General features: G+C 45.5%; 9 protein-coding genes across 9 annotated transcripts; 3 read left to right on the top strand and 6 right to left on the bottom strand.

The window, feature by feature from the left end:
* Positions 1 to 3,143: 3,143 nt before the first annotated feature.
* I206_104940 (uncharacterized protein) lies at positions 3,144 to 5,326 on the bottom strand (the record flags this gene model as incomplete). Its single annotated transcript, XM_019154241.1, has 10 exons — positions 3,144 to 3,187; positions 3,235 to 3,717; positions 3,769 to 3,807; positions 3,868 to 4,188; positions 4,249 to 4,277; positions 4,322 to 4,587; positions 4,657 to 4,736; positions 4,784 to 4,806; positions 4,857 to 5,109; positions 5,167 to 5,326. The coding sequence occupies 10 exons, from the start codon at positions 5,324 to 5,326 to the stop codon at positions 3,144 to 3,146; spliced, it is 1,698 nt and encodes a 565-aa protein (XP_019012981.1).
* An 838-nt stretch (positions 5,327 to 6,164) lies between these two features.
* On the top strand, positions 6,165 to 8,421 carry I206_104939 (uncharacterized protein; the record flags this gene model as incomplete). The annotated part of the gene is made up of 9 exons (XM_070203029.1): positions 6,165 to 6,890; positions 6,960 to 7,171; positions 7,225 to 7,454; positions 7,499 to 7,579; positions 7,631 to 7,782; positions 7,838 to 7,894; positions 7,943 to 8,102; positions 8,151 to 8,257; positions 8,314 to 8,421. 9 exons carry the CDS (start codon positions 6,165 to 6,167, stop codon positions 8,419 to 8,421), a joined length of 1,833 nt encoding a protein of 610 aa, XP_070059130.1.
* A 41-nt stretch (positions 8,422 to 8,462) lies between these two features.
* On the top strand, positions 8,463 to 10,527 carry I206_104938 (uncharacterized protein; the record flags this gene model as incomplete). Its single annotated transcript, XM_070203028.1, has 17 exons — positions 8,463 to 8,481; positions 8,545 to 8,569; positions 8,634 to 8,735; positions 8,790 to 8,817; positions 8,872 to 9,015; positions 9,068 to 9,146; positions 9,205 to 9,244; positions 9,297 to 9,350; positions 9,403 to 9,540; positions 9,589 to 9,632; positions 9,682 to 9,695; positions 9,761 to 9,769; positions 9,830 to 9,846; positions 9,912 to 10,134; positions 10,187 to 10,204; positions 10,269 to 10,392; positions 10,451 to 10,527. The coding sequence occupies 17 exons, from the start codon at positions 8,463 to 8,465 to the stop codon at positions 10,525 to 10,527; spliced, it is 1,155 nt and encodes a 384-aa protein (XP_070059129.1).
* Positions 10,528 to 10,743: 216 nt separating this feature from the next.
* I206_104937 (uncharacterized protein) lies at positions 10,744 to 12,363 on the top strand (the record flags this gene model as incomplete). Its single annotated transcript, XM_070203027.1, has 3 exons — positions 10,744 to 10,800; positions 10,860 to 11,924; positions 11,974 to 12,363. The coding sequence occupies 3 exons, from the start codon at positions 10,744 to 10,746 to the stop codon at positions 12,361 to 12,363; spliced, it is 1,512 nt and encodes a 503-aa protein (XP_070059128.1).
* Positions 12,364 to 12,508: 145 nt separating this feature from the next.
* On the bottom strand, positions 12,509 to 14,197 carry I206_104936 (uncharacterized protein; the record flags this gene model as incomplete). Its single annotated transcript, XM_019154239.2, has 10 exons — positions 12,509 to 12,540; positions 12,602 to 12,784; positions 12,842 to 13,132; positions 13,185 to 13,220; positions 13,277 to 13,371; positions 13,425 to 13,493; positions 13,545 to 13,581; positions 13,635 to 13,769; positions 13,814 to 14,038; positions 14,095 to 14,197. 10 exons carry the CDS (start codon positions 14,195 to 14,197, stop codon positions 12,509 to 12,511), a joined length of 1,206 nt encoding a protein of 401 aa, XP_019012979.2.
* A 292-nt stretch (positions 14,198 to 14,489) lies between these two features.
* Positions 14,490 to 14,981, bottom strand: I206_104935 (uncharacterized protein; the record flags this gene model as incomplete). Its single annotated transcript, XM_070203026.1, has 3 exons — positions 14,490 to 14,702; positions 14,752 to 14,901; positions 14,952 to 14,981. The coding sequence occupies 3 exons, from the start codon at positions 14,979 to 14,981 to the stop codon at positions 14,490 to 14,492; spliced, it is 393 nt and encodes a 130-aa protein (XP_070059127.1).
* A 100-nt stretch (positions 14,982 to 15,081) lies between these two features.
* On the bottom strand, positions 15,082 to 15,907 carry I206_104934 (uncharacterized protein; the record flags this gene model as incomplete). The annotated part of the gene is made up of 6 exons (XM_070203025.1): positions 15,082 to 15,138; positions 15,189 to 15,287; positions 15,336 to 15,515; positions 15,567 to 15,700; positions 15,754 to 15,804; positions 15,865 to 15,907. 6 exons carry the CDS (start codon positions 15,905 to 15,907, stop codon positions 15,082 to 15,084), a joined length of 564 nt encoding a protein of 187 aa, XP_070059126.1.
* A 494-nt stretch (positions 15,908 to 16,401) lies between these two features.
* I206_104933 (uncharacterized protein) lies at positions 16,402 to 17,598 on the bottom strand (the record flags this gene model as incomplete). The annotated part of the gene is made up of 3 exons (XM_019154237.1): positions 16,402 to 16,683; positions 16,743 to 17,359; positions 17,406 to 17,598. The coding sequence occupies 3 exons, from the start codon at positions 17,596 to 17,598 to the stop codon at positions 16,402 to 16,404; spliced, it is 1,092 nt and encodes a 363-aa protein (XP_019012977.1).
* Positions 17,599 to 18,424: 826 nt separating this feature from the next.
* I206_104932 (uncharacterized protein) lies at positions 18,425 to 22,378 on the bottom strand (the record flags this gene model as incomplete). Its single annotated transcript, XM_070203024.1, has 17 exons — positions 18,425 to 18,433; positions 18,519 to 18,610; positions 18,662 to 18,687; positions 18,757 to 18,958; positions 19,019 to 19,077; positions 19,132 to 19,243; positions 19,594 to 19,675; positions 19,719 to 19,873; positions 19,962 to 20,468; positions 20,512 to 20,975; positions 21,046 to 21,140; positions 21,218 to 21,459; positions 21,589 to 21,736; positions 21,779 to 21,842; positions 21,892 to 21,961; positions 22,016 to 22,076; positions 22,130 to 22,378. 17 exons carry the CDS (start codon positions 22,376 to 22,378, stop codon positions 18,425 to 18,427), a joined length of 2,637 nt encoding a protein of 878 aa, XP_070059125.1.
* Positions 22,379 to 22,734: the final 356 nt, after the last annotated feature.

Raw genomic sequence — 22,734 nt, 5'->3', positions numbered from 1 at the left:
ACAGCAAAATAAAGCTCAAGCAAATTTTGCTCAAGATAGAAGATTTAAACCTAATAATTCTAAATTCGAAGCAAATAATGATAAAAATGTCAAAGTCATGCGAGAATGGGGTGAAAAATGGTGTGCGTTCTATAGAAGTTCAATTCACAACACTGCAGACTGCAGATCTGAAGGTCAATCCAATGACGATAACCATAACCATAACAACGATAATCACAATAGCCATGCACATGTGTCAAAATCGGATTTTGACACTCAGATTCCAGAGGCTACAGCCCAAATTTCGACTTCTATCAGTTCTGACACTGATTCAGATGATGCCCATGCCTTCAATGTGTCAAATACTGCACCAAAAACGAACTTTGACACCTTTATCATCGATTCTGAAGCTTCCCATCATATGATCAGAGATACAAAGTTTGTGACAGTGTCAAATAGTAAAATTCGCTTATCGGAGGTGTTAGGATTGGAAATGGTGCTAGATTAAAGATTACTGGTCAATGTGACCTTAGAATTGGTCAAATAGCACCCAAAAGCGTTCTAATTGTCCCAGATTTGGCATGTTTGAATTCCTCCCCAATTTCAACTGGTCATTCAATTGCTTCAATGGATCACTTGAGAACACCAAAACAAACATAATTCTTGTCACAGTACCATTATACTCTAAAGGCAAGTCATCACATCAATGCACAGCGCTTTTCAAGCTTCTTCAACTGATTGTTTATATATATGGCATACTAGATTAGGTCATCTGAATATTAGAGTTGTCATAAAATTAGCAAGAAATGAAACTTTAGGCAAAAACGAACTTGTGAATATTTCACCAGATGTATTGAATGCATTCCGATGTGAATACTGTGTCAAGGGCAAAACAGGTCGACTTCCAACTAAGCAGCAAGCTGAAATTATACTGGAGCAACTAAACCACTTGGATTAATCCATGTGGAGCTTAGGGGACCTTCGAGAACACCTTCTAGACATGGTAATCGCTATTTTTTGACATTCACAATGATTACACCAGATGCTGCGACTGGTCTAATGGAGGTAGTTGTTGATGGTGAACGGCGTACGTATATTACGTGGACTATCTGATGTAGCCCGTAGACTTGTTGATTGGTGAATAAGTAGGTAAAGTCAATGATATGGTAACTATAAGGTATAACTAGGAAGGATCAGGCTAGTTATGTTAAGTGACATGGGATTAGTGTGAGGTTGTTGGTGAAGTTTAGGTAAGAGATGCAGATATTTTGATCCATGGGAGGATCTTCATTAACTATCTAAAAAGTACGGTTTATATATACAGAATAACGAGCATCATCAATGATGCTGAATAAGCAAAGCGAAGTGATTTATAAGCCATATGATAGTCGCGTGTTGAGAGTTGCGGTGCGAATGTTGCGCAATGATAGTTGCGGATCGCAACTGTCGGGACGTAACCTTCGGGACGTAACGATTGCCACAAATATGAAAATAAATACGACAAGTTGAAGTTGAAGATGAAGTATATGAGAACGTGAAGATGAAAATATTACGGAGGGAAGTTAGAAATTCTAAGTACTGAAATATGCCGGATCGTGACACTAGAAAGATTCATTTGACACTACTCAAAACAAAATCAGACGCGTTTCTAGGACTTAAAAACCACAGTACAATGGCAGAGAATAAACTGCAACTCACTGTCAAACAGATTAGATCTGACCCAGGGGGAGAATTCATGTCAAACTTGGCCAAGAGATACTTCTTAGACAAGGGTATTATCGATACAACTGTTGCCCCTGGTGTTCATGCTCAAAATGGAAGAGTAGAACAAGTTCATTTGACAAATTTGACAAAACTCAATGGTGTCAGAACTTTATTAGCTGAAAACAAACCTTCCATCAACATTTTGCGCTGAAACTGCAATTTATACAGCATTCTCTAGAAATTGTGCTCCAACTGGTAAAAATAGAATGTTCCCCTTTGGAAAATGGTTTGGCAAGAAGCTCAAGTTTGACAGACTTAGAAGTTTTGGTGAGAAAACATACTCTAGAGATCACCAAAATACAAACAAGCTAAAACCTAGATATAAAGAAGGAAAAGTCATGGGGTTATGCCAATGATCATAGTACATCTGACTACAGAATATTTGATATTCAAAATAAGGGAAACTACAATGAAAGATGGATTAAGAAGGTGAGCCAGGACAAAGTGTGGGAAATTGTCAGCAGAACTGATAAAGTTGGTAGATTTTCAAGGGTAGAGCCAAATTGGTTCGCTCTAGACAAGTTGATGGTGAGACAGACTGGTTAACCTTGATTCAAGAAGCTAGATGGGTGATCAAGACTTTTGTTCAAAGTGCTGACTTAGAATAAATTGTGGTAACTGCGGGTGATGATTAGTTTCCCACTTGAAGTTGACATGTGATCAGGTTGACATTTTTGTAGCCTTTAGGATGTATGATTTTGAGTATAGCAGCAGCGCAACATGCTGAACTCAGTAGGGCGACTGCCAAATTTATACCGGGTTTGACACAGTGTTGATCAGATGTGTCAAAACACATTTGCAAGAATACAGCGAAATGACACAGTGTATTTGTTGTCAAAGAGGTGGAACACAAACTCGACTTGGACGACACCGTTGCCAAGCAGAGAAATCGACTCGTCATACGACAACACCTGATCCCAGCTTAGCAGTCCTGGAGATTTGAGATCCGACAGGTACCTTCACTGGAGTCTGCTGCCACGTTTGACCAAGGGCTTCGTGTTGTAGTTGCTCGATATGTCAAATTAGTTATTAGATGCAGGATAAAAGAGAAGCAAATACAAGAGTAAATACAAGTTGAGTTGACTAGTCAAGTGTGCAGACGAAACGCCCATCCAATCACTGCTCATCGACAATGTGTCATCGTCAATAAAACACAACGAAAGTCATCGAGGCTGTCGGCCGTCATATGACCCACATTGGAGAAAGGTTGGCTTTGTTCCTGTACAGTTACTATACATGTGCATGGACGATAGTTTATATACAACTTGAATTCATTCGCCAAATTATCCATCTAACCTGTTTTTGTACCAGTCGAGTTTCCGCAGGCGAAGGGGAGAGGGGCCGAAGACTGGACGTTCGGATTTTTGGTGAGAAGAAGTTCCCGATGTGCATGAAACCGCTTATACGGGCTCGGCTAGATCAAGCCAAAATGAAGGCAGGATATCTGCCCAGCATCAGCATATTACGAGACCTCAGAATGGCAACGCTTACAATCTTTCGCTTTGAATGTCCACCACTGGGTGTAGCTCTCCAGGGAGCCATCTCTGTCTCCCATCAATCCCCAACGACCTCGCAGACCCGCCCCTACCAACCTGTTTGCAAGATTGGGGTCATCGTCAAAGATTTTACTCTCCACCCATATCACAAGCTCTGCTGGCTCCGCGATTGTTGGCGTTTCCTGATCTAAGGGCAATGGAGCAGCATCGCCTCTTTCGTCAAAATCATCCTCGATACCAATGCCACTGACTTCTCCGTTGGATGTCGGTCGCTGATTTCTCCATCTCTCTGCCATAGTCCAGGGAGCAGGCACGGTTACAATGCGATGACATGCCCTTGTATAAGAGGGGCTATCAGAAGTGGTGTTGGGAGGAGACAGAATTGAGACGATGCGTCGACGGCTGAATGGCAAATATCCTACAAGAGACACATCTTCCATGACCAAGGGTTGAAGCGTATGAGGGAGATGGGGACGTGCTGACCACGTCAAATGAGCTTGACTTCATGATGAAACACAGAGAACCATACCTTGGGCCTGAGTCAGTGGTTGGGGTCGAGGATCCACAACTGAGCGTGGAGTCGAACATTAGCTATAATCTCGCAGCCCTCAACAGCGACTATACTCACTCGGCTCCACAAGCCAACCGCCATCATCGCCAGATTCGGTTTCGTTTGCTGTGCAGTTGTATTGATTCTGTTCTCCCCATAGAACAGCTTCCTTCTCCAGACCGCCTCTTTCCGCACCTCCCCAAGTCCCACCAAATAAGGTCCAGCTTGCCCGATTCCACCCAATCGCAAGACCGATCCAGTCTTCCAAAGCTTTAGCATCGAGGAGTGCTTGAGGTGCTGACCGAGCAATGCATGTTGCTCGTTGTAAACATGCGTTAAGCTGGGGCTCTGATAGTACATTATAATGCACCAAGTAGGACAAGAATGCTGCGGCGATGACTAAGTGATGGAGGAACAACTTAGGTAGCGCTCGAGCAAGATTCTGGACCAACGACTCACCAGTGAACCTATGCGCTGGCTCGAAATTCCTGAGCGGAAATTAGCCAGATCGTCACTACGCTGAAGTACGCACCAGCCTGACTCAGTCTCTTTTCTTGCGAGAGCCAAAAGGCCACGAACGCTAAGTTCGGTCTTGCTGAGTAGAACACAAACTTCCTCGACGGGGTCAGATTCGTGATCATCGGGCGATATGGAGCCTTCTGCCTCGAAAGAGGATTTGACAGCTTCGGCTTTATCGTTGGCAGAGCTAGCCAAGCCAATATAGGGAAGGCCATGTTCACCGGACCCCGGCCAATGTCTGCCTGGATATCGCCTTCTCAACCCTAGTTGATCACGGAGCTGTGGTAAGGATTAAAGACAGTGTGGTGAATGTCAAAGGCGTGCAAGCGGTAGGAAGCATTGACGTACCAATCCGAACAATCTGCGGTCCCTTGTGGGCAGCAATCCAGCCTGCCTGGAGAATTCGAAGTCACTGACAGCCGAGAGCACTGCTTCGCCGTTAGCTCCTACGTATGCTGAATATATCGATACTCACATCGTTGAAAGGGAGGAATAGATCTAGATTACCCATATCAGCTGATTTTGCTGCTGGCCACGAATGTACCTACTGATCGTAGTCAGCTCGGCTGGTTCCTTCTGGTTCTTGCCATGTGGGATCGTTGCCAATCTTCCAACAATCTTCCTGACGAAGACGCTCTGTCTGTCTACCGGCTGCGTCCTTCTTCTGGTGCTCAGCGGCTCTGTTCTTTGCTCGGCGAATCTCTTGTCCATCATCAAAAGTGATGTCTACGCCGGCGAAAGGATGGCCTACAGTGACTAAAGCATTGCCCTGTAAGTCATGCGGCGTGAGATTTGCGGAAGCTGACGAGATCAACTCTCAGTTTTCTTTCCTAGATCTTGAAGGTTGTAAGGACTCACTTCTATCTGAGCGATCACTCTGTGATCTTGGAGTTATCCATAGGCCATAATGGGTCCAATCCTTATATGACTTTACATGCAGTTCGGGAGGAACCACCAAGAAAGGTGGATAGCTGATCTGTTCAGATCGAAAGTCATCAACTTTCAGATTGTTGGGCATCATCGGGCAATACCTGATTTGATTAGGGGAGTGAGACGAGAATTACTACAGGATGGAAGGCAAAATCTGGCGAGAGGTGTAATTGATATTAAATATACGAAAATAGTAAAGAGAGAGAGAAAGTGGAAAAGCTAGAAAAGATGAGAATGAATGGAATAGGGGAAGGTAATCTATGGTAGGACATAGTGACATAAACGAGTACGTGTAAAGCGAACAGTGCACGCATACATACAGATATACATACACTACTATCCCATATTTCATCAATAATATTAATGAAAAAGCGATCAATGCGACAACAACTTGATTATTTATTATCAACATAAGTAGATCAACCTCCACCCGGTTAATTAGATTACGTAACTTATAAGGCCAAGACGTCATCCAGGGTGATAGTATACCTTTAGCGCGAATGATTTCTGCCTTTCACGCAGTAGCACGTGGCATGAGATGTAAACAAACCAAACAAACAAACCAATATTCCAAGATGATCATGCTCTTTAAAGAATGCTAGCAATACGAGCAGGCTAGAATCATTGGTCGCTTTGACAATCAAATACGCTGTCGCTCAATCGGACACATTGTGTATCATTCACCATCCACGAGTTAATCCATCACCATTGAAAAAAAAAAAGCGCTCCCTTCTATCCCCCAACATCAGTTCAGCAACAGTTAGCCAATCTCCTTGGCTCCGACAACTGAAAGATCGGCAACAGCTATCATAGATCAGGGCGGAGTCTGTGCGCCTTGCATGACAATTGTGTATCCTGTAGGTTAATCATCAGTCACAAGGATTTCGGTGTATACGTTTCATTATACTTGAAAATTGCTCCGCACGATGCCCACATCATCTCGAAAACCTCCTCCGAGCCCCCAGCCGTTTCTCACATCGTCCAACTATCCTCACTCAGCTTCCGGCCATCCTCAGAGTTACGCGCCTGCTCATTCCGACTCCTCACGAGGTCCTTCGCCTGCGCCTCCATATGACAATCGGCATCCTTCCCCTGTCAACCCTTTTGTCAACACACGTGTGCTTGCTTATGGTCCCACTGGACCAGCCCATGCACCAGCCAGCAACCTCGATTACAATCCTCCCTATACCTCTCCTCCGTCTCAGCCCGTCTCGAATAGACTGCCCTTCTTCGAAGCTGCTCTAGCTCGCTCGAGGGGGCAGGTCGTCCCTGAACATACGGTGCACGATGCCCTTGGGTATAGTCAGCCATTACCGTCATATTTACCACCTCCCGATCCTAATCATCCAAATCTAGCTATAGGCTTCACGCAATCAAATACCGTTAGATTTGCAGCGTCTCAGAATGGGAGATACGAAAGGGAATTATCTCGATCTCCTTCTCCAGGCTTTGACGAAAGTTTCGATCAAGGATATGGAAGATACGAGTACGGAGGGGAGAATGACGTGGAAAAGGCTTTATTAGAGAAGGACGATGTAGTCAATCATCATCCGGGACAATACGAAGAGACGGGTTGGTCTGAGAAGTTTATGTTGCATGCGGCCGGAGATGACGGCGACATTTCGATTGCGCCATTGAGGAAGAATCCGGCAGTGAGTGGCATACGGTTGCCAGCCATACATGCACTAGGGCTAATAAACTCAAATTTCCCATCTCCACAGGAGGCCGATCTCGCCGCGTCGTCCACTCAGCATTTCGGTCCAGCTCCCACAGGCCGAGTAGGAAGAAGAACGCACAACGCTGCCGGCCATCGCCGTATCAAGCAATCAGCAACTCTAGATGAGAATGGTTTCTTCGCGGTTGATATGCCAATCCCCACTAGGTTGGCTCAGTTTTTGCCTGTGAAGGGTGTGGAGGAGCAAAAGAGTACAAGGTGAGTATTTGGATCGCCAATGGAGTGAGATGGCTGAACAATTTCATCGGCAGATACACTGCTGTTACGACAGATCCAGATGATTTCCCTACGTCCGGGCTTCGTTTGCGACAGAATATGTTTGACCCTCCAAGGCAGACCGAACTCTTTATTGTAATTACCATGTACAACGAGGACGCCGAGCTGTTCTGCCGGACCCTATACGGTGTCATGAAAAACGTAGCGCACCTGTGTGGAAGGAAAAATTCGAGGGTATGGGGAAAAGATGGGTGGCAGAAAGTGAGTTCCCCGACTGGAAGAAACCGCTGACAAGGTAATAGGTCGTAGTATGTATAGTTGCAGATGGGCGAAAGGCTGTGAATCCGCGGGTCTTAGACTGTCTTGCTGCGCTTGGTGTTTATCAGGAGGGTGAGCCCCTTCTTCCATGGCACCTCTTTTCCGAAGCTGAACCTCACTCAGGTGTGATGACCAACAAGGTCAAAGATCGGCCTGTCACTGCCCATGTATTCGAATACACTACGAGTTTCGCTCTCGATGCGGATCTACATTTCAAATATCCCGACAAGGGGATCGTGCCTTGTCAAATAATCTTCTGCCTGAAGGAGAAGAACGTAAGCGGCGTTGATCAGACCGTGGACGTACAGCTGACTGGGTGTGCGGTCGTAGGCGAAAAAAATCAACTCTCACAGATGGTTCTTCAATGCATTTGCACCACTGCTCTCTGTGAGTGGCAGATTTTCGGAAATGAACCTAGGCTGATCCACGCAATAGCCTAATGTCTGTATTTTGCTGGATGTTGGGACAAGGCCAGCTCCAAAATCCCTGTACTACCTGTGGAAAGCTTTTGATCTGAACTCAAACGTCGGCGGAGCTTGTGGAGAGATTGCGACATTTAAGGGCAAAACCTGGCGAAGTCTGCTGAATCCTTTGGGTGAGTGACCCCGAAGTGGGCCCGTAATCGCGCTAAACCGAAGCCCAGTGGCGGCTCAATGCTTTGAGTATAAAATGTCGAATATCCTCGATAAGCCTATGGAAAGTCTTTTCGGATACTGCTCAGTGCTGCCTGGAGCGTTCTCGGCATACCGGGTGAGTCTACTATCAGGCGCACGACAGTATCCTGCTTATACAGTGTCTTGTCATAGTATCTTGCTTTACAGAACAATCCTGACGGTACAGGACCACTGGCATCGTACTTCCAAGGGGAGAATTTGCACACCGGAAAGGCAGATACTTTCACCGCGAACATGTGAGTTTTTCTGGCTGACTATCCATGGATGAGATTTTCGCTGACATGACCTCTCCACATCAGGGTAAGTGATACAGGAATAACGCGAGAGCTTGACTCATTAAATTTTCACAGTACTTGGCTGAAGATCGAATCTTGTGTTTTGAGATCGTGTTAGTATTAACCCAAGGAATAACGTTTCTCAACGACGTTCGCCTAATATGATTGTTCCTGTAGCGCGAAAAAGAAGGCGAATTGGGTCTTGAAATTCGTAAAATCCGCAGTTGGGGAGACGGATTGTCCAGATACGATTCCTGAATTTATAGCTCAACGAAGAAGGTGAGCAGCGAATTGTCTAGTTTAATGCCAACGCTGATTGTGCATAATTTCTAGATGGCTCAACGGATCTTTCTTCGCCGCGGTAGGCTACTATCCAGGTTATCTTTGTTCGTACTACCGACTGACCTCATGCTAGGTGTATTCTCTTATCCACGTCGCACAAATTTGGCGGTCCGATCATTCCTTCCTGAGAAAATCCGCCCTGATGTTGGAATTTGCCTACAACGCGTTGAATTTACTGTTCTCGTGGTTCTCACTCGCAAACTTCTACATCTTCTTCGTAAGCTGCAGTCTTTGACTCATGATTTCGTGTCGCTGACGCATCCTGCTAGGTGATCTTGACTCGAGCACTGGAGGGTGAGGCATTCAATATCCCACGAATCGATATCCTGAACTCCATAGCACAGGTGAGTTAAGCTGATCTACGACTGCCGCTGACTTTGGCAGTATGGTTATTTGGGGGCTTTAGTGGCGTGTTTTATATTTGGCATGGGTAACCGGCCCCAAGGGTGCGTACCCAGATTCTGACCTAGCAGGATTAAGCTGACAATCTTCACACAGTTCACCCTTGAAATATAAAGCTACTATATACTTCTTTGCCGTATTGACGACTTAGTGAGTCGACAGAGCATGTTATCGTTACTCGAGCTGACACAGGAAAAATCAGCATGCTTGTTGCTGCCGTTCTCTGCACTGTGCAGGCAATCAAGAATTTCGATAGCCCTATATTCTCGCGGATGATTGTATCGTTGATATCTACGTATGGTATTTTCATCGCAAGCAGTGTTCTAGCTTTAGATCCCTGGTACGTAAAGATCTCTCGTCTTTACAGCCATCGCTGACCAATTCACAGGCATCTTGTTACCTGTTTCATTCAGTACATCCTGTTCTCGCCTAGTAAGTCGTCAATACCAAGAAAATACTAGAGCTGACATCGAGCAAATAGCATATGTCAATGTCGTAAGTAGCTTCGTGGCTCACGAGCAATTAAGTATGCTGACTTTGCAATTCTGGCGGCCTCAAAGCTGAACGCTGTGAGTCGACTACAGATTTCTATCCGTTACATCAGGAAGAATCGCTGACTTTCTTCCTAGTACGCGTATTCTAATCTGTAGGTGTGGGACAGAATCAGATGATGTGTGGGCGTTTATTAACTTGTGGTTAAATCTCTATTAGTCATGATCTGTCTTGGGGAACAAAGGGTTCGGATACTGTCCAAGAGAGTGATCTGGGAGCTGTACAAGGTGTTGGCAAGCATGTCGAAGTGGAACTTGTTTCCGCACAGCAGGATATCGATATCGCCTATCAGGACGCTCTAGATAATATTAGGTTGAAAGGAGCTCGCGTGGATGAGGACAAGAAGAAAGACAACTCTGAACAAGCGCAAAAAGATATTTACGTGAGTTGTATGCGTAACAGTTAGGATTCGCACTAACGTTTCTGTCCTTCAGGCAAACTTCAGAACAAATGTAGGTCACAGTACGATTGCGAAATTTTGGGCGATGGGGTAAGCTGATCAGTGTGAACCTTTAGCTACTTCTCTGCTGGTCATTATCAAATGCCTTGTTAGCCAGCGTGATCCTATCAGGAAGTACGACCGGTACATTCGATGCAGCAGGTAATTCACGTACTGGTATATATATGTTGATTATATTGGGTAAGTCTTTGTTCTTCACATGACGCAGTGACGCTTCTGATCGCCATCTTATGCTCAGTGTTCGTTGCTGGAATGGCACTATTCCGTTTCATTTGTTCCACTCTGTATCTCATCATCAGACTGTTCGCCGGATAGTTGAGTGTGCACACATGATAATCAACTTGACATGTTGAAATTTAGCATATGCATAGATGACCCAGAAATGATGTTTGACATATCATGAAGTGACGCATTAATGATCGGCCCGAGCATTGAGACACGCGTGAAGAAATAGATGAAGATAAAAACAAGCGCAGGGGAACTTACCGCTTGACTGTTTTTCCAATCTTTTCTGCAATTGACTGATATTTGATGACCAGCTGCAAACAAACGCTATCCTTCAGTAAAACGGTCGGCATACTGACTGCAGTATGTCACAGCTTGAATGACCGCGAAGGTCGAGAAGCTCAGGGTGCGTTGCTTTACAGTCGACTGGGTTCTCCGCTTACAGCTCGCAAGCAGATATCCTAAAATGTGGTCCCGCTGTCCTTCAGCTCATGGTTCAATCCGCAAACCAGCTTGTCCAACATGCTAGAGTATCAGAACGTGCGATCTCCGACAATTCTGAGGACGCCTTACATACAGTGGACTTCACCCTATCCACCATCGCAGCACTTGCACAAGAGATGATCAATACTATTCCCTTTAACATCGTCCCAAAATATTGGTTACGCCTTTACACCGATGTAGCCATACTTAGAAGCATAGGTGATCTAGTCATGAGCTGTGACGGAGCTGAACAATCGTCACACTCTCTGTGGATGGAGTCAATACGCAGATTGGATATGGCTATCATCGTTGCTGGCGCATTAGGGGATCAGAGGAAGAAATGGATTTTGGAGTTGATAAATATAATACAGGAGAAAGTTCCCACCATTGGTGAAAGCAAGAGTAGTCCAAAAGGAGAAAGAAACACGAAGCGGCCGAGAACTGAGGAGTCTTCGCTTGATACGACCCGCATACTGTTCGCGCCTAGACCAATACCAGTCCTTCCAGATCCCCCTACTGTCGATGAATACCTTCAAGATCATCTTGATACGCCCTTCATCATTAGGGGTTACCTCAAGGGTACATCGTCAGCACCACCTTGGCCTGCGTGCCAGCGCTGGTCATCGCTGGATTATCTGGTCGGAGTCGTTGGACAAGGTCGCGTAGTACCTGTTGAGGTAGGGAGGGCCTATGACGACGATGCATGGACTCAGAAGATTATCCCTTTCATCGACTTTTTACATCGAGCGGGCTTCCGCGATGGAGAGCACTCTCCACAAAGTAATTCAGACTCTTCAGGATCTCCGCTATACTTGGCTCAATATGGGCTTCTCGACCAGTTTCCAGAACTCGAAAAAGACATGTCCTTTCCAGATTATGTATGGTCAAACCCACCTATTTCTCCGGATTATCCCTCATACTCGGCACCTCAGAATGCTGATGGCTTGATTGTGAATGTATGGGTGGGAAGTGGAGACTCTGAGATCATTAGTCCGGCACACACAGTGAGTCAAGTTCACGCCATCGGGCAAGCACCAGAGCTGATAGTTGTAGGACCCGTATTATAATTGTTACGCTCAAGTGCTTGGTCATAAGCGTGTTTGGTTGGCGCCACCCGCAAGTGGACCTCACATGTATGCTTATGGCGGCAAGGCTGAGGATGGCGTGCAGGACAAATTTGATGGACACGAAGAGGTTGAAATAGGTGGAGAAGCACTGGCCGAACAATACATGAGCAACACGTCCAGAGTGCCAATTCTCAGACCGGTCGACGAGTTCGCAGATCTTAGATCTGATTATCCAAGATTTTTCGAAGAAGTTTGGCCGCAGAGCATGGAAGCAGTTTTGGGACCTGGTGACATCATGATCATGCCTCCTGGATGGTGGCATGCGATGAGAGGTGAAGGTAAGGGACCGGCTTGGAGTGTCTCAATGTGGTATTAGGCAGTCCGTATTCGAACGATGAGCGATTACCGATCGGTCTTTCAAATATGCATCTGGTATATACCACGTCCCATTTGATACAGGTGTGTCTGAGGTCTCGGTCTCGAGTTATAACTTTCAGAGGTTGTAAACCGCTTCATTTAGCTTATTTGGACCCCGGTTGATTCCATGAAAGTACTACTCAAAATGGTGGCGGTCAGCGGGATATAGGATAGCTCTCATGGACTTGCAAACTTACACGACATGTCTCCCAACTTTCGAGGCTTGACCAGATGCCTGATCAAACCAGCAACCGCCAGAACAACGCACAAGATGGCAGCAGCGATGTATGCCCATCCCAGGAATGGTTGTTTGCCTCCTATCCACGACACCGTCGAAATTACGACCGACTTGGTACCTGAGAACTGCTTGACAGGGTAGTCTAGTAAGATAGAAGCAATTTAGTAAAATTCAGATTATACAGAGAACTACAACTTACTCATGTATGCCGACACCCTATATCTACCTTGAGTCATCACCTCATCGTCGTTCCGCGCCCAAAGCTTTCTGAAAGTAGGTAACGCTGCGATTCTCATCCAGATCTGGAAATGCTCGTCCTCATACAAGTTTGGGAATTCGGTGTACCCATCTGGGTAACGACGAGCCCAATTGGGGGGAGGGAGGACGTCTGATGGTGAATCATATCCGGGAGTAACGACATAATTTTTCTTGATCCCTCCCCAAGCTATGCCATTTTCAGTGAAATTATAGGTTTGATTTTGAGCGCCATCTATGAATGTTTTCAGCGAGTCATTTCCAAACAGAGAAGCGCGGCAACTCACTTTGCGAATTAAGCAGAACAACTGGGCCGTACGTATCTGTAAAACGCGTTAGGGTTTGGAGCACGAAGTCGAATCGATCGGCCTCAGCTTACCGTTGAAAACACTGTTGGCGATCAATCCACAAGGATAGTAGGGCTTGTCACCAGACGAAGTAATGGGTTTGCAATCACCGCTATCTATCTGAGAGCTTCGAGGGATTCAGCGGGCCAGGCATTATTGGTGCCAGTCACTTTTACTCACGCAGATCTACGATCTCCTTTCAGCTGCGAGGTATCCAGACTCATGACATATCTTCGATGGTTTTGATAGCTGGGTACAACAGATCAGTATGTTGGTAATTGAACGCGATCAAAAGCTTACTAATTGGTTAATTTGTAATACAAAAACACTCCGGGACCTATGTGACGAGTGTTATCAGTACGATATGTTAATTAGATGCGTTGAGCTCACCTAGGTTATATGGCACCTCGAATTCGATCTCGCATCTGGCTTCCTGGCCTACGGTCCTGGTCGAATCATTGCTGAATGACCAAGTTGGAGCGGAGATAGACGATTTGGTATCAGAAGAACCAGACTTGAACGCGTCTGGATGATTGTCAGCGATGTTCTGAGCTCGATCAAGGACCTACAATCATAAGAGCTGCTCGGCATTGCTGCGAAAGATCCATCTGTCGGAGCATCCACATCACACTGAGTGTAATCCAGCGTTATGGTAGTAACCTTTCCACTTCCCCATACTATCAAAGCTCCAATGGGCGCGAATATCAATCCGAGGATAAACAATGTCGGCAACACTGCTTTCGGTGTGAGGATAGGTTGCCACGCTTTAAGACGTTGCTGCTTGAAAGCGGTGTCTGTTACGCGTTTATCAGTATCTCATGCTTGTTTCTGATAAAGAAGGCTTACTTACTCGCCGGCCTCTTGGACCATTTCACTTTCTCCTTTTCCGTGGGCGCAGCATCACCATCTGTGTCGGTCCGCCTGTCCTTGTTCTTCCGATTGAAGATAGCCATGATGTATTCCCAAGGTGTCTGAGGAACAGAAAGAAAGATAAGAAAGGGAAGATTCTCTTTGAAAAGCAGAATGAGCCAAACAAACAATCAAATTATGACCGACGTAGACAGATTACATTCGCACTGTACCGAACGGGATCAAATGTCATATATAGGATGAACAACACCAATGAAGCTGTAAATTCTACTCATACTGTAATATCCTATCCAACCAAAGTCATATCCCGAGGGTTTGATATACTGCATGATGCATACAACGATATGAGTGAGCAAGTCAAGATATTCTGCTAAATTATGCAAATACAAGTTTCCTGGCCACACTACGGCCCGCTTGAGGTGATTCGGCTTTACGTTTTATCGCCCCGCTTCCCGAATTCGCCAATACCGGCTTGCCTTGAACTTCATCGGGCGCCATAGCACGCGGTCGCAGCTCTGCTAGAGGCTTCGGCAGAGAGATTGGAGGTGTGGGACGAGGATATGAGGTAAAGAATCGATGCTCAAGAGCCTGAGAGAGGTCAGTGAATTAGTAAATTACAGAGCAAGTCTTGACGCACCTTTCTAGCGGTTATTCGAGTTGGAGGGTCGTAACGCAGCATCTCTCTAATCAAATCTTGTCCTTCCTTGCCTATTGAAGATATCATATTCCACCAAGGGTTCTTAGGGTATGATCCCACATCGTGATAATCTGGAAGTTTGGTATGTCCCTACAGTAAATTCAGCCTGGATTCTATCGAGCACAACAGCATCTACTTACAGGCCAATCTTGTTCAGTGGGAGTGCCCATGGCATGATAAGTCTTCTTCAGTTGATCTATATCTGTCTCTCCAGACAAAAAGGGGACACGTAGGATGAGCTCAACTACGATAGTCCCAATTGACCAGATATCAACAGCCGTAGAGTAAAATCGAGAACCAAATAACAGTTCCGGTGGACGATACCATCTATACAGAGTCAGCTGTGTTGAAGCGTTGGTCACTCACCTGGTGATCACCTGACATGTCATTTTACTTCCTGCTTCTCCGAATTCCCTAGCCAGACCAAAATCCGCTATTTTGAGCTCTCCGTTGGCCGCAATAAGCAAGTTGTTGGGCTTTAAATCCTACAGAATCAGCCTAACTCTATCAGCGTGACAACATACTCTATGCAGAACTCCATTCCTATGTATATATTCTAAGCCTCTCAGAGACATTGCAACCCAGCTTTTTATATCTGCGTTCTGGAAGATCAACGCTTTATCGCGAATGACAGCTTCAAGATCAGTATCGAGGAATTCTAAGACTAGGTTGATATTCTGCTTGACAGAGAATACGTCGAGTAGCTATTCCGGTCTATAGATCAGTAATGCTCTAAGCATAGGTAGTCCACTCACGGCTATTATATTAGGATGGTGCAGCTCCTGCAGAAACTTAACTTCTCTCAAAGCTGTCATATCCAGCCCATCTTTCATTTCTCCGACTTTGATCTTCTTAATAGCTATTTTACGCCCAGTGCCCTTTTCGGTCCCTAGAGAACCTTTCAGCAAGATATCTGATACATAAGAACGTGATCTGTCTTACCCTTATATACATTGGCGAAAGTTCCTTCACCGACCTTGATGCCCTTCTCCCCTACATACACATGTCAGAAGTCAGCTTGAACGACGAAAGGGCAAGAAAGGGGCAACTCACACCGTGCTGCTCGCTGTAAGTTCTCCTTGACCGCAAGATCCATGATGATGGATTGAGCCAGACGCTTCTGATAGACGTTTATACTGAACGAATCTCTGATGCTAAGCTAGGAAGCAATAAAGAGCGAAATAAAAACGTAAGAATGCAAAGAGATGGGTTTCCTCCGAACGACGCGGGACCCCAGATGCTGTCAAAGACGTTATATCTGGCTAGGCGTGCGTACTCATGCATCATGTGTGTCATCCTTGTTTTCAATAAGACAAGAAGAGCTTTGGGTGACATCGATGGTCTTTGGTGTATACTTACTGCTTGTTCGAGATGCAAGAGGAAACAGAACGGAGCAATGAAACATGCATTGTCAGCAGCAAACAGACTATTGAGATGTATATAAGTCGTGTTTTCATGCATCGATTAAGGTGCAATTGCCTGTATATGTGAACACTAAGATTTATCGTATATGCTTTGCTTATTCAGGCTTTACATTTGCAGAGAAGCGAGACCATGACGCCAGCAATGTTGTTGGCCATCTTGTTTCTGTCAGCGGTTCTTCTCTTGCTGCAGTGGCCGATCAACTAGTGACCCTCCAGAATGGTTCCTAGGCGAGGGTAATGTGGTGGTCATCGTGTTTGGCGACAACGCCGTTCGTATGGGAGGTAGCCGCAATGGAGCCAAAAGGATATTGATCGAGTGCCCATTAGGTTGAGTTGAGCGAGAGAATGATTCTGAATGGTCGAATGGAGGACGAATGAACGGCGAACTCAATGGCGGGCCATTCAAATGACCTATTGGTCGTTCCAGAGGAGGGAGACTGGGGCGAAGCTAATCAGAAGCGGTCAGTTAGCGCTGATCGTACTTGCATTGTAGCACTTTTGACTCACGCGGTCTCCATTGGCGGACTTGGAGTGATGATCATGATCTGCATCTAAATGGTGCGAGTTGTTGCGGCGTTGATCGCCGACTATTTCGGGCATACGCTGATGTGGAAGAGGCCCGCCATTGACAATCTCACGGCTACGGGGTGTGGTATGACGCTGGTCGGAATATTCTGGGTAATTTGGGGGATCCTCGCGTCCATTATCTCGACTCCAACGCTGCCATTTCCTTAATTCGTCTTTCAATTGCTCGTTCTCCTCAAATAAATTTCGAACATCATCTTGAAGTCTTCTATTTGCTGATTCCAAAGAGGCTATCCGAACATCTGCGTCCAAGGGTTTTCCGCCATCAGGGGAATGAGACCGACGTTTCGATGAAGAAGCAGGCCATAGGGGACTATCAATCACTTCTCCGTCTATCTGATTTCGCCTAACATTGGAGCTACGAGATTGGAGCGATGACGAAGAGCGACCACTATGTGACAAACTTTCATCAAGCTGCCGTATCAAAACTTCTTTTTCCGATTCTAATATGCGAATTCTCTCTTCTAAGCTATCTTGGTAACCTTTTTTCCTACTTCTGAAACGCTGAGCCGCTAACCTATTTGCCTCACGTCGGCGGACTAAGACATGTCAGCTATGACACCGGGCACACAAAGCGCAACTCACCGGATGGTGTGCCAGTCGGAAGGCCTGTCGAGTATTGATTGCTATGATTGGGATGGTAATCATTTTCTGGGGATAGAGGTGACCATTGAGTAGGACTATGATCTGATGCATGAGAGGAAGAGGGTGATGCAGCTCTACGTTTAGTACTATGTGAGGGCGAGCGAGACCCTTGTTCGTGCTTGGCGGTGGACATAATGATATAGTACCTATCCGTGTATATGATAATTGTCTTTTGGACTGATTAGGAAAAGTGAATAAGCACGAAGGATGAACGGTAAATAAGGGGAGTTTTTATCGATTATTGATGGGACCGGTTTACTGGAATCGGATTACTGAACTCATTAGTTCCTGAATTTTCTAAAAGGATTTTTCACTCTCCAATTATTCTTAGTTTCCAAATTACGCGACAGGTAATTGTACTTGATTGACTTTTTCTATTGGTCGATCGGGATCAAGGGAAAGAACAAATGGGACCAAATGGTGATTGAATGGTATAGGAATTTTACAAAGGTAAAAATCTAGAATTTCTGGGGTAGATCATAACGAATGAACCTGTCCCATCTTTGTATACTGAGTATATATATATATATATATATATGCATTTGATGCGCTCTGCCCTCGGTGCATTTAATTGCCTCATATCAATTGTCCATTTGGGAACTTTCTCACTGATACAATTCCATTAATTGATTAATACACCAATACTCGGTATGGTTCGATTCCAGCAAACACAATTAAGTGACGACCCCTTTGGATAAAAAGGTAATCAATAAAGAGATATGTATGATGAATCACCGAAAACGTGACCCTGAAACTCAAAACCCTTTAATTACCTCTTTTAGTTTGAATGGATCAATCGGTAAACGTAATAGACACGACCCTTTTTAGTAATAGTCTCGTCTTTATTACGTCACGCGGGAATGTTCTCTAGTAGGCGTAATCCCATCATGTCTCATGTCTCACCGGTCCGTGCGCTTCTCACGGAGGATGCCGAATTCCTTGCCGGTTGATCACATTCCTCAGTGTGTCTGTCGATCATGTTTAGCTCATCAGTCAGACAACCTTAGTCATAGATAAACTAATCAAGGATAAATTGCAATTTAATTGACGTACTTGTTCTTCTATAATTGCTTTAAACTTCATGGCAGATCCCCTCTTTGTGGGATTCGTCATTCTGATGTTTGCTCCTACAATGGAAGTCAACACTGTGAAATATCAATACATATGAGCAGCTCTGTAGAGCGAAAATCGCTCACTTCCCGCATGGTTGCCATTAGCGGGCCTGGAGTCAGATATTATCCCATATATGACAGTCTCAGGGCTGTGTCATGCATGCAACACTGCGTCACACCGTTCACACAATGACTCTGCTACTTCAGCAGTATACAGCCAACAACGCGGGCATTGAGAATTTTTCGCAGGGACTAATTGGACGGTGATGATCAATGTTTCTAATTCTAATGATGACTCATATTGCCATTCCTCGGCTTGAGATTCTGCTGGTTCCTGTAGACTGACAGATGACACGCCGAGCAGTGCCGACAAAGATTGAGCTGATGTTGTAACTGTCACCATTAGCATGTGTCACCGGACCTGGAATGTGCCAGACATACCATCAGATCCCATGAAATGGCTTAGATTCACATGAGCTTGATTTGACGTCTTGATATGTCTGCAAAAATTGCGAATATAAGCTCCAGAGGCCCACTCATCACCATTGACTCACTTTTCCGAACGTGCTTGCTCCGCAAGTTTCTGGACTTCTGCTCGGACCGATAGTATTTGACTGAATTCGGCTTTGAGATTTGGGTTCAACCAAGACAGCTTGACTAGTTCAGCTAAATTCTCGCAAATCCAAACTTACGTTGGGTGACCACGGATCAAGGAAGACTGAACTTTCTTTCCCTTTCATGTACTCATACAATTCTTCGGCTAGATGTGGTGTGATAGGAGCAAGGATTCGCGTAAGGCGATGAAGGGTCTGAAATATCAGCGCAACTCAGGGGCCGATGAGCTTACATGGTGCAAAACGGCTATAATAGCCTGTCTGGTAGGGTCGTTCACGGCGCTACAATACATGGTATCCTTAATGACATCGAAATAGAAAGCGGAAAGTGTGGTAGAGGCAAAAGTCGTTGCCGAATTCAACACTATCACGTCAGCAAAATTTCGTTCGATTACCGCGTACCTTTATTAAAGGTATGCGAGTCGTAAGCGCCTTGAGCTAAATTTTCGAGAGAACTTAATTCGTGCAAAATGTATCGATCGACCTGTATACCTATCAGCTCGGCATTTCCCTTGATCATGACTCACGGGTCGCAATGTCACATCGCCCAGTTCCTGGCTTTCAGCATTTGTCGTATTTGCTAGCAGGAACCGCAGTGTGTTTCTCAGTTTCCTCATGTTCTCAGTCGCATTTGAGATTGAGGTAGGTCCAATAGAGGCGTCATTCGTGTAATCGACAGATGCTACCCATAACCGCAGGATGTCGGCACCGCGGGGTGTGAAGTCCTGCAAGTGTCAGCTTATTCATATGAGCACGACTCACCTTCTTACCATGGATGATATCCATAGGAGATAACCCATTTCCTGCCGATTTGCTCATTTTATCTCCCTTCTCATCCATAACAAAACCATGAGTGATGACGGTCCCGTAAGGCGGTGATCCTCCCGATGAAGATATGAGTTTGGTCAAAATGGAAGATTGGAACCAACCCCTGTGTTGATCTGAGCCTTCCAAGTATACATCCGCAAGCGGATCTCGTCTAAGGTGTTCCAACATTGTCCATGAAGATCCACTGTCAAACCAAACATCTAGAGTGTCGTTACTTCGAGTAAGAGTCTGGCCTTGTAAGTGAGGCGGTATAAAGTCTTCGATTTGACCCTTCCACCAATAATCTACCCCTTCTCGATTCAAGACACTGATAACGTGTTCCAAGGTCTTCTGATCCATAATAGGTCCTTCAGATCCAAATAGAGCTGGAATGGGTACACCCCAACTTCTTTGTCGAGAGATACACCATTCCGACCTGGATGTGATGAAAGATTCCAGACGTTTTTGTGCTGAAAGCGGTCAGTAAGGTCCTTCCCGTGGATCGCAACTCACAGATCGCTGGATGAAAATGAACTCCTTCTAATGCTTCTACAGCAGAACCTTTGATAGCTTCCACATCTGCAAACCACTGGGGAGTAGCTCGTACTATTATAGGCTTTTTCGATTTCCAGTCGTAAGGGTATCTGTGTTCCATCTTCTGCTCCGCTAGTAGGACATCACGATGTTTGAGTAATTCTATGACCGCACTGGGTCCATCGCCGAGAACTTCTTTTCCTACTAAAGATGACGCTACATCTCCATCGGTCCATTTCATGAGATCCGATGTAAAGCGACCGTCATCATCTACGGGGCATCGAAGCTCGTCTGGCAGCATGCCTGCCACCATGAAAGCCTCGTAATCCTCGTGACCGTGGGCGGGTGCCGAATGCACAAGTCCTGTACCAGCTTGAGCAGTGACGTGCTTAGCTGCCATTATGGAAGGCTTGGACTGCGATAGGGTCGGAGAATGGAATAGACTGGTATAACGCGTGCCGACAAGTTGGGATCCTAACATAATCAGCTGTAATCCGTGCAAGATGAACTCACCTGGCAGACGACCGATGACCTCGAGATTGCCTAATACCTCCTGCATAGGTTCCAAACGGTCTACTCCGATCACCAAATTTCGTCCGCCCTCCATCCTGACAATAGCATACTCCATGTCGTTGTGTACAGCAACGCCCTAATTGTCAGCGATGCTTCCGAGAGCCTGACTCACCATATTCGCAGGCAGGGTCCACGGCGTCGTTGTCCAGATAGCCAACTCCAATTTTTCTTCTACACCGCAGTTCCTCTGATACACCTCACGCAAGCTCTCAGACATATCTGCCTCTTCAACAGGAAAGGCCACGTAAACTGATCTAGATTTGTGACCATCTTTGTAGCTCAATTCAGCTTCAGCAAGAGCTGTGCGCGAAGAAGGAGAATAGTAGGTGGGACGAAGTCTATGCGTAATGAAACCTAATATGTCAGCTCAGTTAGATGTTATCGAACTCACCTCTTTCGACCATGGTCTTAAATAAGTTAAGTTGCCGTATTTCGAAATCGTGATCTGATGGATCAGCTCAATGAAACTCCTGAACAACTCACCTAAAGTTCTATAAGTACCCTTCTCCCCTTCCCAGTCCGCCATTACACCCAAGTCCTTAATCTCATTCTTCTGTATATTTATAGCCTCCAACGCTACTCTACGCGCTTCTTCGCGGACTTGTGTAGGCTGCATAGACATGTGCGATTTCTACAGCAAGGTCAGCTCGATCTAACACATCTTGCGACTTACTCCTATCGCGGCCAAAGCTTTATGCTCAATTGGCAGTCCATGACAATCCCAACCCGGTACATAGCTATTGCTGATCAGCTTAAATCCCGACAAATAGGTACCAAGAAACGCACTGGACCCGTTTGCCTCTTATCAGGTTGTATCGATTTATGATATCTTTCAGGACTTTATTCAATGCATGACCTGAAATCATTCGGATTAGCTACATATTGCCTTACGTGCAAGAAACATAGTCACCCATATGTAAGTTACCATTAGCGTAAGGCGGTCCATCATGCAGCACAAACAAAGGGTTATTCTCCCTTGTAATCTATTGATTATAAGCTAAATGCCTCCCATATGTTCACTCACTTGCTCCTTGTACAGCTGATCTGAGGTTTTGTATCGATACCGTTTCTCTGCCGCTACGATATCCTTATGTTTCAACGGAAAATCCGTCTTTGGGAGTAGAAGGGTATGCGAGTATGCTTTCTTCTTATCAATAGCCGTTGAACTTGCTGTGCTAGCGTGTCGGACTTGATGTATACATGATGTTGATGCGGCTAAATGATAGGGAATAAGCCGAAGAGGTACGACCGGAACACGCGCGAGCCAAGTCATGACTTAGATGTAGCCCTAAAAGGGAGCGGCGCAGCGAATACTTCCTGCTGTCGATGGCTAAGATGATCCACTCCTGAGCCTGCTAGCGATCTAGTCTTGATATTATTGTCAATAACATCATTCATTGGTTTCGATCCTCGAAAAAACCAGAAATCATGACGCCGGGACCTGGCGGCATCTTCCGACTTAGATGACATCAACCGTTATGTAATATAAGCTTATCACGTGACTGATCTTCGTCTGGGAATCACACCAAGATGTTGATTTCTCCACGTGGTTTCATTTCCTATGACAAAAGTTAAACTACTCTACTTGATAGAACGCGCCTCCTTCTCTCTTACTACATACATACATAC

Source organism: Kwoniella pini, chromosome 6 (assembly GCF_000512605.2).
Source record: "Kwoniella pini CBS 10737 chromosome 6, complete sequence".
Classification (NCBI taxonomy): Eukaryota; Fungi; Basidiomycota; class Tremellomycetes; order Tremellales; family Cryptococcaceae; genus Kwoniella; species Kwoniella pini.
The sequence above is the reverse complement of the archived record's forward strand: the minus strand, read 5'-3'. Positions and strand labels throughout refer to the sequence as shown.